At 34.6% G+C, this 15,133-nt stretch overlaps 1 protein-coding gene across 1 annotated transcript; it reads left to right on the forward strand.

Moving 5' to 3' along the window:
• Positions 1–863: 863 nt before the first annotated feature.
• On the forward strand, positions 864–1,774 carry LOC110792180 (uncharacterized protein At1g15400). The gene has a single exon (XM_056837098.1). It carries the CDS (start codon positions 1,042–1,044, stop codon positions 1,402–1,404), a length of 363 nt encoding a protein of 120 aa, XP_056693076.1. The 5' UTR covers positions 864–1,041; the 3' UTR covers positions 1,405–1,774.
• The last annotated feature ends 13,359 nt before the right edge of the window (positions 1,775–15,133 follow it).

A 15,133-nucleotide genomic window follows, 5' to 3' on the forward strand; every position in this document is an offset into this window, starting at 1 on the left:
GTCCCAAATTGTAACTAACTACTCTGTTAATTTATTTGTCTTGGCAAAAACTAATCACTAACCGATTTGGGTTAGTTCTGCCTAAAGCTGAAATAACAGATATGTACCACTAATTTCCTGGCAATCTACAATGTTGAGAAAAAACTATTTTAAACTATTTAATGTATCTTTTCTTTAAAAAAAAAGTGTTCATAGTATTTTTTGTTCAAATGCTTTGTACATGAGCATAGAGCTTGTTTATGAGAGGTGGATGTGCATTATTTCCGAGTACATATAAAAAACTTTCTTTTATTAGGGCATATATTTTAAGTGTCCAATGTCGATATTAATGATTAATCCTCCCACCTCGCATGCTTCAATTAAGGGTACAAGGTTGGTCCAACAATGTTTTTCATTCTCAGAAGTCAAAATTCGAACCCCTGACCATTTAGTTAAGGAGACAAGCGAGCAACCATTATACCAAGATCAACTTGATTATATAAGAGATTTCTTTAATGTCCTGATGGTTTAATATATGTTGAAATTACAAAGACAATAATGTAGACAGATTTGATGTTGCTAATTTATTTAATTTAATAATAAAACCATATTAGTTGTAGTGGGATTCCATATTTCTGTTTCTTCACGAGTAGCATCCTACACATAATGATTGTAATAATCTCCCCTTTTTTCAACTTCCCTTTTTTCAACTTCCCTTTTGTTGTCCAAATTATAGAAATGGAAAGTGGGAGTAAGTAAATTTTGTGTAATTGTCCAAAAAATATTTATAAAAAAATATATAAAAAAAATATTTATAAAAAAATATATAAAAAAAATATTTATAAAAAAATATTTAAGCCTATCTATCCCCCCATCTCATTCCATTGTCATTACTTCTTGGCTTTCTCTCTCCTCCCTATAAAAGTTTCATTTATAAAAATGTAAAATAAAAAACCCATATTTTCTCCAATTCATATTTCAACTCCCCCTACCACCCCAATAAGATTTCTCTACACACCCACCAAATTTTTTTTAGAGAGAGTAATTTTGTAGAGAGAGAAAATGGAAGGATTACAAAGGTCAGCAATGAGCTTCAGAAGGCAGGGATCCTCTGGTTTGGTGTGGGATGATAAGTTGGTACAAGCAGAGTTGAATAAAGAGAAATCAGAAGGTGGAGATGGATCATCAGTAGATCAGAAAGGTGATGATCAGAACCCTGAATTGAGAAGAAGTAAATCAGACGGTGGAAACAGGCAAGCGTACCGAACTGTTAAGGTCGAGCAAGCAGAGGATCCTCCCTCTCCAAGACTATCTGCTTGTGGGTTTTGCAGTGTTTTTGGTAAGCCTGCTGCTAATAATAATAAAAATATTAATAATAAAAATAAAATTGACAAGAAAAAAACTGGTAAGCCAAAGAATAAATAATATTCATAAAGATTTAGGCTTTTTTTTTTTTTATGTAAAATTGTTATGAATTTTGATGGGATTTAATGTTTTGTAATACTATATGATATGTATAAAATGAAAGCATATATTAAAATTCAATATATCATATAGTTTTAGTTAGTGTTATGTTATGTTATTTCCCATCATATTCTAAGAAAAGAAAAAAAAGGGTTTCTTGTAATTGAATGTTTATGGGAAGTTTGAGTCTTTTTTTTTTGTTTTTTCAATTTTTATTTTTAAATTTAAATTTCAATAGAAGGAATTGAATGTAATTTTGATGTCCAAATCTTTGTGTATATGACGATGTTGAGTGTCCTACAATGTACAAAACCTTTATTTTTTGGGGTTACTCTATCATGTTAATGTTTTGGTGTGCTTAATGGTATATCTAGAAGTAATTCGATCTCAAGGATTCCTCGAGTAATATATTGCCATATTTGGGTGTGAATATGATACCATGTGATTTTGGTATGATTCTTAGATTCACATGGAGTTTATGATTAGTTCCTTTCTTGTTCTATATCTTTGCCTCTTCTTTAATTTATGGAATTTCGACATTAATGATTCTAAATTAGTGCAAATCGAGTTGTCATTAGACAGTGATTATCATGGCTAATGATTTCATTATGGATGCTCTCCTGTTTTTCACAATCCGGAATTTATATTAATTGAAATCAATTAAAGTAGTGTCATCACCATTGATAAAAAAATCTTTAATAGTAGCACTAGTTTACTATTTTGTCTTAAACCAGCTTAAAAGTGTACAATTGTTTTTTCCATGTAAATGAACCACAAAAGCTATATAAGTTATAAATGGGGAAGGATGATCTGAACGCATGACATGTTCTATGCAAGTCCTCACTCTTAACCATTAGTTAAAAATTTCATTGGTATAAATCTTTGCTCGTACATGTTAGTTGTTTTTTAGGAAACTGACTTTAATTGGGCATTTCTTATGTTGATATTGGCACACACTTTTGTAAGTTGAGCAGGAAAATTGTCTCACGATGAATTTGCCGAAATGAACTTTTGGTGTGCTAGAATCATTCCCTGATCTTCAAGTTCATTAGGCCTCCTTTACATATTTAATACTCCACCCTCCACAAGAAACCTCCTTTGAATATTTAATAATCCACCCGCCTCAAGAAAATAGGTGAGACCAGCGTAATATATACCTAGGCCCTGTTTGGTTAGGAGTTGTTAGCTGTTAGCTGATAGCTGGTTTGACTAGCTGTTAGCTGTTGTTAACTGTTTGCATGATTTGACTAGCTGGTTGCATTAGCTGTTTGTGTAAAAGTGTTTGGTAATTAGCTGATAGCTGTTAGCTGTTTAATATGTAAAATGACCATTAAGGACATTGACATACTATGTTTCTTATTAATATTAGACAAATATTTTTATTGTGTTAATTTTTCTCTCTATATTTTTCTAATAAACATTGACTAAATAAAATAATTATTTTAAAAAATTATTCTTTATTTAATTTTTTTAATAATATATATTTTTCAAATAGATAAATATTACTGATAAAATTTTAAGCATGATTGCAATATACTTCAATTGCTTCAAAGTACTAATATAAAATTTCTTACAACAAAAAACGAATTTAGTAAATATGGTGAAATGAAAAAAAAGTGTGAGTAATGTTTTTAGGAGAAAAATATGTAGAGTAACAAGGTTGTTAGTAGTTGTAATAATAGGCAATAGTAGGACAAAATAGTCATTTTCATCCACTTTCTTAAACTTCTAATTGCAAAAAGCTCCTATATTGAGCTTTTTCAAAATTAGCTTTTTCACCCCAAAACTCTCTTCTAATCATCTTCTAACCAAACACTCCCAATTAGCTTTTTCTAAAGGTCAAACCTCTAATTCATCCCAAAAAACTCTTTTCCCTCAAACCTCTCCTAACCAAACACCCCCCTAGTCTGTACCTAGGAACACCATAGATTATTAGAAGCCATGTGGCATCTCATTATTAAAAGCCATGTGGCATCTCTCCTTTCATCCATCATTTTGTTTTGTTTTTTTTTTCAATTTTTCTTTATTGTTTCTATGATTTACAACTTCTAATGCCAATTCGTGGACTATGGACCATGGTGCACAGTGAGCATGGTGCACCATGTGCACCAAAAGAACACATGTGCATAAACAAAAGAACATGACACTACGACAAAAGAACATGCAATATAATGTTTCACTTTTTTGTATAAAAAATAACATATTATTTCACTATTTATTAAAAATATAAAAAATATATATCCATGTTTTTTTTCACGTAACCGGATGTTCTTTTAATTATATACTAGTGTTCTTAAGGTGCACCATGCTCTGTGTGCACCATGGTCCACCTTCTAAATTGCGTCTAATGCCTCTTCCACTCCATTTTCCCTTATTCAACATCAAGTTATTAATAGTCTAATATACTCATTAGTCTCTTCCACTCCACCCCTTTAGCATCCAATATTTATTCAACATATAATCTATATATTTTTCCAACCTTCACATTACACCTCTATTTAATTCAAATATTACCAAAAATCAGAAGTACTCACTAATAAAAAACTTCAAAAGACATCTGAACAACCACTATACAACCGCCAGTTCTATGAACGGGCTCAAAAGCTAGTTTTATTTAATAATTAAACCGTTCCTAAATAATAGACTCATATTTTAGATGAAGGTCCAAAATGAACACAAATATACTTCATGAAGGTCTAAAATGAACACAAATATACTTCATGAAGGTCTAATAGGAGTAGTCTATCTCAAATCATGAGTTCATGTTAATTGTGTAATTTGTTGTAAAATCAATTAATGTACGATATTTATTGAAAATGAAAATTAACCTAGTTCCCAACTAGAGGAGAATTCGAATCTACATCTTGAAAGAAAACTAGGAACGTAGACGTTTTTTTGTTTTACATGAGCTTAAAGAAAACCTACAAACTATTCCTCCGTAGTAAAATAAATTAGAGAGGTGGCCGCATTAGTAGCAAGGTGATGTGCTGGTAGTCCCCCCATTGTTTCCCATCCAACAAAGACGACATTTCTTGAGGGAAAAGTAGGGATACATATATAAGTCTTCCCAAAAGAATAAGGAACCCATCCAATCTACTACGTACATCTCAGGGAATATATGTACATAGCGATATCATAACACATTAACACTATTTCCGAATTCTTAGGGTTTATTCTCTTCGCCTTAAAAAAATAAGTTCAAATTAATTCTAATAGGTTACAATCGTGTTATATAAGGTCTATAAGTTTAAATTATGTCCTATAAATTTCAATCAAGTTCTATAAATTTAATTAGGTTGATAGGTCTAATAATTTTCAGTCAGATCCTATCAAATTTAATCGATCAGTTCTAATAAATTCTTATAGGTTCATGTTTCATCCAGTGACAATGATGCTCCATTAGCGTCCTCTAATATTAGCTAAGGTTCCAAGCATTATCTTGGTAATTAAAGTGCTTATAAGATGGTGACATGTTACTTCTTATATCTAAGTATTAATTTAACGTAACTAATCCATCATAATTCATAATTGATATGAGTCTGATGATTTTTTCCGTTTCTTAATACATACAACACGTTTTATCGCCAACAATAAACGATAAAAACAAAGTAACAATCAAGAAGGAGAAGAACACGAACTGACGGCTATTATTTGACATTGATGAAAATCATCCACCAGACCACCAGAGACCGGAGTAGAGCACTACCATATGTAAGAAAGTGCCAACATCAACATCCAATTATATCATTATAATGTTGACAAATCAATATTGAGGAGCCTCTTTTTATTATATATTTGTTTATTATATTTATTATAATGATGTTTTCTAATTAATTGTTGCCGTATCTGACCAATTGTAATCCAACTCTATCATATTCTTATCACTTTGTTGTGTTTTATGCAAAATTATTGACATTCAAGTATGGTCTTACACCTTTTCTTTAAAAAAAAAAAAAAAAAAGTATGGTCTTACACCTGAGTTTTATCGTATCCTCTTCTTCCGTTTCGTCGTTTTTTAATACTAGTTGTTGGATCGTGCACTAGCGCGCACGATCCCCCAAGGTATACAAAATTATTTTTGTAAAAATGTTACTTAAAAGCCCTAAACTTACAATTTATGGTAAATGCTAGAAATGATATGTTAAATTTAGATGTTGGATTTACATGTAACAGGAAATAGAAACCATATGCGTTTTAATTGATAGTTCGAAGGTACAATATATAGGAAATTATACCCAAAGAAAACAATACATTTTGTATAACAATGGAAGGGTGAAACCGTAAATGCTCTATTGTTAAGAATAAGACAAAATAAAACAAAGAAGGAAATGAGGGGCATGCACGTAAATGCACTATTGGGTGAATAGTAATCAAAGTATGAAGCTTTATAAGTGTTAGGATTTGGTATGTGTATTCTCTTTTCTTTTTTTTAACATAAAACCTTCGATATATTAATTAATTAGGGGTGTAACCATAAGCAAAAGAGTACCCCATATTGGTGATACCCAAAGAGTTCCCAATCCAAAGGTGCAAAATCAACCCTAATTCTATACTAGGATTCCCATGATACCCCAAAAGCTGATCAAATGGGAAGATGTACCCATCTTCATTACAATGAAAACCCATGAAGCCTAAAGCTTTAGCTAGAATTACACAATTATATATACATATGACATACGGGACGCCAACTGTTGTTCTTGAAAAAACGTGCATCCACCAAAAGAACTGATCCTCCAAATCAGTTGTTGGTAACTTCTCCCTTAATTATCTTCTTCATCTTCAATTTCAACAATTTCAATAGGTGTTGCCATTGTTGAACTACCAACAACAAATGGAGTGAATTGTTTTCCTTTACCTTTATCATGAGATGTTGCATTATTGCTTGCATTTGAAATCTGAATAGACTGCTTAATAGTTGACACTATAGAACCAAACACGATCTCTGAAGCTGAAGAGCTAGCACCGACATTGTTAAGAGTTTCCACATTCCTTTTCTTAGCACTATCTAATTGTGTCACCTGCTCACGTGCAATTCTTCTCACTTCTGCTGCATATGCTGGATTTGCCTTCTCAAAATCACTTTCATATTCATCTTTTGCGCAGGATGGGATGATATAGTGAAGCTTATTCCCTACTGCCATTATCAATGAGTGAGCAGCCAAAGCATGAGCTACCCTGTTAAAAGTCTTGGGAATATGTGAAAAACTGACTATCCAATTCTCTCCCAACAGAATGGCAACCTCTCTAAGAACTGGCCCAAGCTCATGGTGTGGATGATCCTTAACCTTTGCTAAGAGTAACTTAAGGTTCAAAGCATCAGTTTCCACCTCCAATTTATCAATCATGAAATCCTTTGCATTCTTAAGACCTTCCTTTAGTGCGTAAAGCTCAGAGGCCAGAGGGGACTGAACATTGAACTTACTTGAAAACCAACAAACCAGGAGCCAGTATGTCTTCGAAAGACACCTCCACCCCCAGCTACATTCCTTGATCTCCAAGCTCCATCAATGTTCAGCTTCATGAAGCCTTCTTTAGGTGGACTCCAATATTTCTTGTTGTTTGCAAGATCTATTTTGTTATCAGTAGCCTTACCCTGCAAAGCCAAATTAGTATTCTTCCGATCTATGAAAAAGGAGTTGTACAGAGAAAAAGCACTTTTCATTTTGAGATCAAAAACTGTTTTATTCCTAGAAATCCAAATGTGCCAAATAGCGACCACAAAAATGACTTTCCAGTTCTTTGAATTGTGGAGATTAAAGTGGATCCAACCCTTCCAGTCAGAGTTATAAAAGACATTGAAATCAAATCTAGTACATTTCCATATTCTTTCAAAAATATAAGACCATAGTACATTAGATTGGGGGCAATCCCTGAAAAGATGAAGATGATCTTCATTGGCATTTAAACATCTAGAGCAATTTGGATTAATCTCTTGAATTTTACGATTTAAATTAACCGCAACAGGAAGAATTTCATGACAACAATTCCATAAAAGCATTTTATATTTATAGGGGGTTTTAATCTTCCAGATTGAGGTCCAAGAGAAGAAAGAGGAATTAATTGGAGGATCATCTTGAATTTGAATATGATAAGTAGATTTAATCTCAAAATTTCCTGATTTCGAAAACTTCCATCTTATGAAATCTTCTTCATCCATATTAGTTGAAAGAGGATAAGCTAAAATTAGGTTTTGAATATAAGGTGGAATAAGGTGTTGAATATCATATAAGTACCACTTCCCATTCTTAATAATCCTATTCACAAACCAATGAGCCTTTAGCTCTGGAATTCTAACCCCCTCAAGAGTGTAAAGAGGAGCTTCTTCAATCCAATGATGATACCAGAGTGAAGTATTCTTTCCATTACATATTCCTATAATTAAACCCTTCTTAAGAACTGGAATTCCTTTAAGAATGTCTCTCCATAAAGGTGATTGATTGTAATTCGGAAAACAATTGAAAAGATTGGACTTGGTTAAGTATTTATCCTTTAAGATTCTAACCCATAATTTATCAGGTCTAGCAAGAATAGTCCAACCTAGTTTTGCCATAAAAGCTAGATTCCACTCCTTCAATCTTCTAATACCTAATCCTCTAGAAGCATTAGATTTTGTGACCCTATCCCATGAAATTCTAGCTATGTATCTGCTTCTATCAGCTTTATTCCACAAAAATTTCCTACAGCTTTTCTCAAGAGCATAGGTAATAGTAGCAGAAAGTAAATTAGTCTGCATTGCATATAGGGGATAGGAGTTAAGAACTGATCTAATAAGAGTACAACGCCCAGCCATATTAAGCAATTTAGCTTGCCACCCTCTAACTCTGTCTAAAGTTTTATCTAAGATGCCCATATAATTAGTAATTTTGAGTTTGTGAGGTCTTATATCCACCCCCAAATATTTACCAAAAGAAGTTGAAATTTTAAATCCATGATTTCCAGCAATATCATTTCTTACATTATGATTTAAAGAGCTAGGAAAGATTAAGGTAGATTTAGACATACTAAGTTTTAATCCTGACATCTCACCAAACTTATTTAAGATGTTCATAATATTAGTCATATTAGTGACTGAAGCTACACTAAACAAAAAAACGTCATCTGCATAGAAAACGTGTGAAATTTTTATGTTTTTTGTTAAAGAGATTGGATACCAACAACCCTCAGTCACCATATTTTCTATCATGGTAGACAATCTATCAAGACAAAGGACAAAAATATAAGATGAAAGAGGATCTCCTTGCCTTATTCCTCTAGAAGGACTGAAAGGATCACAAACCTCTCCATTCCAAAGAATAGAAATTGAAGCAGAGGTAATACAGGACATAATTAACTTAATAAGAGTAGCAGGAAAGTCAAAGTATAAAAGAGTATCCCTAATAAAATCCCATTCTAGACTATCGTAAGCTTTAGTAATATCCAACTTAAGAGCCATGATTTTATTTCGTTTTTTAGCTTTATGAAAATGATGCGCCATTTCTTTAACTAAAATAACATTATCTTCTATTCCCCGACCTTTAATAAATCTAGATTGTAACGGGTTGATAATGCGATTCAGAATGGGTTTAAGTCTTGACGACACAATTTTCGTAAGTAGCTTGTAAATAGTGTTACACAGACCTATTGGTCTGAATTCCGTTATAACTGAGGGAGAAGCAATTTTAGGAATTAAAGCTATGTAAGAGTCATTAATATCCTTAGGTATATAACCTTTAGAAAAACAAGACAGACAAAACTCATAAATAACCGGTCCTAAATTCTTCCAATGTTTTTGGAAAAAAATAGGCTGAATTCCATCAGGCCCCGGAGTTTTAATAGGATCCATTAAGAACAAATTTTCTTTCATCTCCTCGATAGAAAGAGTAGCAGAAAGATCTTTGATCTCATCTTTATTCAAACTTAAATTACTCTTAGCATAACAATTGAGATTTCCAGCTAGATGATTGGATCTAAAAAGAGATTGAAAGTAAGTGGTAGCCATGATTTTCAAGTCCTGCTGATTAGTGATCCATACATCCAAGTCATTTTTTAGGGTTAGGATTTGGCCTCTAGATTTTTTAATTTTGGCTATAGTGTGAAAATATTTTGTATTATAATCAGCATACTTTCTCCAGTCTAAACCCGATTTCTGCGCCCAAATAACCCTTTCTTTCCTATAAATATAATTAAGCTCCTCAATTAAATTCGCTTCCAATTCAACTAAAAAACGAGAATACTTTTTACTTAAAGCAATCTGAATCCCATCAATTCTAGCAATAATATTATTTTTCAACTTATTAAGATTACCAAACACATTGTAATTCCAGTTGGAAATCGAATTCAAAAAGTTCTTTCTACCATTTAAAAAATTGTTATTAGGAGGAGTCCAATTATTCACAAAATACTCAGAGAAATGTGGGTGACTCAACCAAACTTCCTTGCATCTAAACGGAAAAGGACCCTTAACAGAAGGATTAGTTAAAGAAATTAAAAGTGGTGCATGATCAGAGTAAGTACGAGGTAGATGGTGAACCTTAGTGTGAGGAAAATTCTCCATCCATGGGGAATTAGCGAGAGCTCGATCCAAACTCTCTTGAACTAGCTCCATGCCTTCTCTTGCGTTAATCCAAGTATAAGGACATCCATTATACCCAATGTCAACCAGGCCTGCATCATCCATGAAATTGAGCAAATTTTTTCCTTGCGAAGAGCGAACTGGTCTACCCCCCATCTTTTCTGATTGTGTAGTTACTTCGTTCATATCTCCTAGAACCAACCAAGACGTACTAGGAGGTGGAAGGACTGAACGCATATGATCCCAGAATTGGTTCCTCATAGCAGGAGAACTCGGAGCATGCATTGCTGTAATTAAACCCCCCTTGCCCAAATTTTTGAAATGAAAAAGGCATGTAGATAATTCGATTCAGCATCAAACAACACCAAATCAACATAATTCATCCAAAATAACCAAATTCCTCCTCTGGTTTCCATTGGACGAATAACCCTATAATCATGAAATTTTAGCTCCATCATCACCTCTCTTGCTCGATTTCCATCTGATTTTGTATCCAAAAAAACAAAAATATCTGGATGATGCTTACTGATGACCTCCTTTGCATGATCCATAAAAAGATTTCTACTCGCTCCAAGAACATTCCACATACACACTTTCATTTGAAGATTCGGCAAAGGAAAAGTTGAGTTAAGACGAATGAGATTACTTGGGGTGGATGGTTGACGAATCAAGAATACCTCCCAATCTTTCCAGAATTGTTGTGCTCCTGTTCGCGGAATGTCCTCCAATCTGACCGGAGTCAGATAGGTGAAGATTTGTTTCTGTCCCAACGCCGGATTCCAATATCTTGCTTTTATTTGTAATCCCACCACCCCCTCCGTCGTTATATACATTGCTGTAAGGCGATCTTGATGCCCCATGTCTTATCCTTGTGTTTCTGAGTGCAAGGGAGTTATGTGAACCCCTCTTGGCAGTGGTGGTAGTGGCTGTCTTTGATTGACTGTAGTTCGGTTTGTTGGGAAAAATTCCCAGTTCCTCCGTCCTGCATGCTGCCTGGGACCCACTGGAATCGGCGCAAACGGCCCCACTGGCTTGCTGAAAGTTTGTCTCGTCGCAGATAAGGGAGGGAACTCCTGGTAATTCAGAGAGTTGAGGGTTGTGAGACTGCTCCTTAGCTCTTCCGTCGTTGCAGATCGAATCCTGGTTATGGTGCATGGAGTTTTCGGCGAAGCTGGAAACAGATTGAGGGTGCGAGGTGGTTTCATTTCCCATGGATCTTGAGGTAATCTTTCCAAAATATTCATTGGGACCTGACCATATTCCTTCCGCTTCCGAAACTGAACCGGTCGGCGTTGCTAAGTGGTTATCGGCATTTCGTTCAGCTCCATGCATGTCGATTTCTGGGACTAATTTGGATCCACCGGGAGCTAAAAGTGAAGAAGGGGAAGGAGATTGAGAAGAACCAGAGGAGTCAGAAAAAGGAGGGAGAGTTAAAGGAAGTGAGAGAGATGCATTTGAAACTGGGATTTGCAGAGGGTTTAAAAGAGCATCAGATAAAGAAGACGAAGAGTTTAAAGTATCATCACCCAATGAGGGACGAGCCACTTGCTCCGAAAATTGTGTCACGTGTTGAGAAGAACCTTTACCCTGCTCACTGTCATTACTTGTTGTGGTAGACAAAAAGTTGGGTTCATTATTATGGACATTAATTTGGTTTTCCATAAGAGTAGAGATTATTTGTGATTGGGTAGAAGATGAAGGCAGTTTACTTTTTCCATGCGAAGGGGTATTCACCGAAACATTTCTTGAGCCATTAAAAGGAAGATTTTTATTTCTTTCATACTCATTAATTCTTGAGTTGTTTAAGAAATTTCCAGTATTTCTTCCTCTGGGATTATCTATCTTCTGTTTATTATTGTTATAAGTTCTCCTATTGGACACCAAGGTCCATGGGCCATAATCTTGTTGCTCTATATTCTTGTCAGGTTGCTCATTTAATCTTCGAATACTAGTGTCTATTTGATGAGCACTTGGGCCTTCTTCCCCATTAATGCTAATACCATTACTATTGTTATCCTTAGGTTTTTCCGTATTATTCGTATTTTTAGAAATCACACAATTTTGCCTAACATGGCCTATCTTTCCACATTCAAAACACAAGGTATCTATATTTTCATATATTATTGCTTGTCAATCTCCTCCTACCCAAATTTTCATTATTAAAGGCTTTTCCAAATCGATTTCAAGACAAACTCTAGCATACCTTGCTCTAGTAATTTTATCCGTCGCATTTTCCACCCTAATTGGTTTACCAACAATTTTGGCTATAGTGAACAAGGCTTCCTTATCGTAGTATTCTACTGGCAACTCCGAAAATCTAACCCAAACTGTGATTTTATCAAAGGTGCTTACCTATGATCTAAAATTAGGTTTCCAAGTAGTTATCATAATATAGTGATCAAGGATAAACCACGGTCCTCCAAAAAGAGCTCTCTCATAATCCTCCTCCAATGAAAACTTAAAGAAATAAACTCCCCTTCCCACATCAATGGTTTCCATCGATCCTTTGATTCTCCACATAGATCTCACCCTTGTATCCTTATAAGTAAGTTTCACGTTAATTCCCAAACATTTTCCCATGAGAGTTAATTTCCATGGTGATCTTAAACGAGCTAGAGTATTTCTATCAAAAGTAACTGCCAGATTGCTATCCGGCGCAATATTTTCCTTCTCATCATTCCATTATTTTGAGATTGTAATAATTTTCTTAGCTTCTTCGAACCATTGAGTTGATTTTGACACTGCATCACGTAATGAAATAGCACTTACCTTATTTGATATAGCCTTAACTTAAATATTCTGATCTTGAGATCCATTTATTCCATCATGTCTTTGATGACTGTCTTGTTGATTTCCTTCCGCATGAGATCCAATCTGTATAGATTCATGCATGTCCTCATCATGATGCTCTTGAATTGGGGATGGAGACGGCGTCTCCTCCTCCATTCTCTAGGGTTACCAAATATACAAAAGTAGTTTCTCTTCTTTTTCTCTCTCTATGACTTTCTCTCTCTATGACTTTCTCTCTCTCTCTCTATGAGATCCATTTATTCATCATGTCTTTGATGACTGTCTTGTGTATTCTCTCAATACTTTTTTATTCTTACATTTGCGATACTTTAAAAGAAAACTGGAAAAATATTTAAGGACGGAGGGAGTGATTAAAATAATTCTTGACATATTTTTTGTACAAACTTTTATATAAGGCAGTTTTACACAAAAGAACACAATGATGTCCTATAAATTAAGCAATAGAATCAATTAATTAAGCAATAAAACCAATTAGTTAAGCATTGGAACTAATTAATTAAGTAAAACCAATTAGTTAAGCAATGAAACCAATTAGTTAAGCGATTAAAATAGTCTATTCCGTAAGGCGGTCTTACACAAAAGTTATCGTGATTTTTTTATAGAAATATTAGGGGCATTTATGTAATAATATAAAAGGAAATATTCCAAACTTAACGATTAATATGGGACACCAAAAATGGAAGGATGGATTAACTATTTAGAATTTAAGAAAGTGTATTTATACTTAGGTCATGTTCGGCAAAACTAGCGGTAGCGGATAGCGTTTAGCGGTTGAGTAGCGGATAGTTGTAGGAGTAGCGGGTAGCGGTCAATAGTAGCGGATAACTGTTAGCTGTCAAAGTAGCGGGTGATGTTTGATAAAAATAGCGGTTGAGATTGTTAAATACAATAAAACTATATACTCCGTATATTGTTAAAATTTTATGATAATTTTATTAAATGCTACCCGCTACCTTCAAACGCTACTATTTTTAACGTTTGACAAAAGTTACCCAACCGCTATTTTCTACCATTAACCGCTACCTCACCGGCTACCACACCAAACACTTACAAATTTTACAAGTAGCGTTTTGAATAGGTCAAAATGCTACCCGCTACCTCAAACGCTACCGCCGAACACTCCCTTACTATACACTGCAACGAAAAACATAATCACGTGTGATTTTATTTGATTCGTCGCAATAAGTGTTTTACGGATATCGTATTTTCTAATTTTTACGAATACTTCTTTCACCTCTACAAGGTTGCTGCATTTGACTTTTCATGGTCTCCAAGACATGACTTAAACGTAAATATCTCTAATTTTACACGCGTAAAAGTTATAAAAAAATTGGTAATCCAAAAAAACAAAAATTGAAAAAAAAAATCTAACAAGATATATCTCACATGACTATATTATTTCTTACAAGCTAATGAAATTCATGGTCAAAGTTTGATCCCAAAATTGCAACGGGTTGATCTTTAAGGATGGATGGAGTAAAATTAAAGACATTAATAACTAAATACATGAATTGATAAATATGCACAGTCAAAGTAGAAATACCAATAAGAAACGGGGTTTTTTAATTGAAGCCTACGTTAACTAAAAACGCTCACATATTTGCAGTGAGATGACAGAATTACCCTTTAAAAGAAAAACACCCCCTCAGAATCTCCCTCACCTCGCTGGTTTGCTCGACACCATCAACTCTGGTGTTTTGCTCTATTTTGCTCGAGACCCTCCAAATAACAGGAGCTGCAAAGAACTGAAGGAAATATGTCCTTCACCCAAGGTGCATTAAGTCTAATACCAAGGTTCAGATTAATTGCGAACAATTAATTCAGTGAGATCAAGTGATCGGAACAGCTAGCTGGAGCAATGCTTCCGATCAGTGAGTTCTAATGGATATTGAACTCACAACTTACTCTTGACTGAACCTACAAGGTCACACCAATGACACGTAACAGATCACCGGATTAAATGAATCGGAAATTCATTTAATAGCTTTTCGGGAATTAGTTGGAAACGTATTATACGATACGACCTTTGTCGAAATCGTATATCGTATCGCGAATATTCGTAAGCTGGGCGACACGAATAAATTGTATCGTGCGACGGTGATTCGTCGTATACGAAACGATAAATAATATATCGGAAAAATATTAAATCGCGAATACGAAGGGCATCGGAGTTGCCGGCTCGTCGAGCCAAGCACGTAAGCGTGCAAGGCCCAACGAGCCAGCAAGCTCGCGAGCAAGGCTAGCCCATTGGGCGCGAGCACGCAACAACACGCAATAGCGCACAGCAGCGACGAGCGAGCAAGGCCCACGGCCCAGCTGCTCGGCGCG

The sequence above is a fragment of the Spinacia oleracea genome, chromosome 2 (genome assembly GCF_020520425.1).
Source record: "Spinacia oleracea cultivar Varoflay chromosome 2, BTI_SOV_V1, whole genome shotgun sequence".
Classification (NCBI taxonomy): Eukaryota; Viridiplantae; Streptophyta; class Magnoliopsida; order Caryophyllales; family Amaranthaceae; genus Spinacia; species Spinacia oleracea.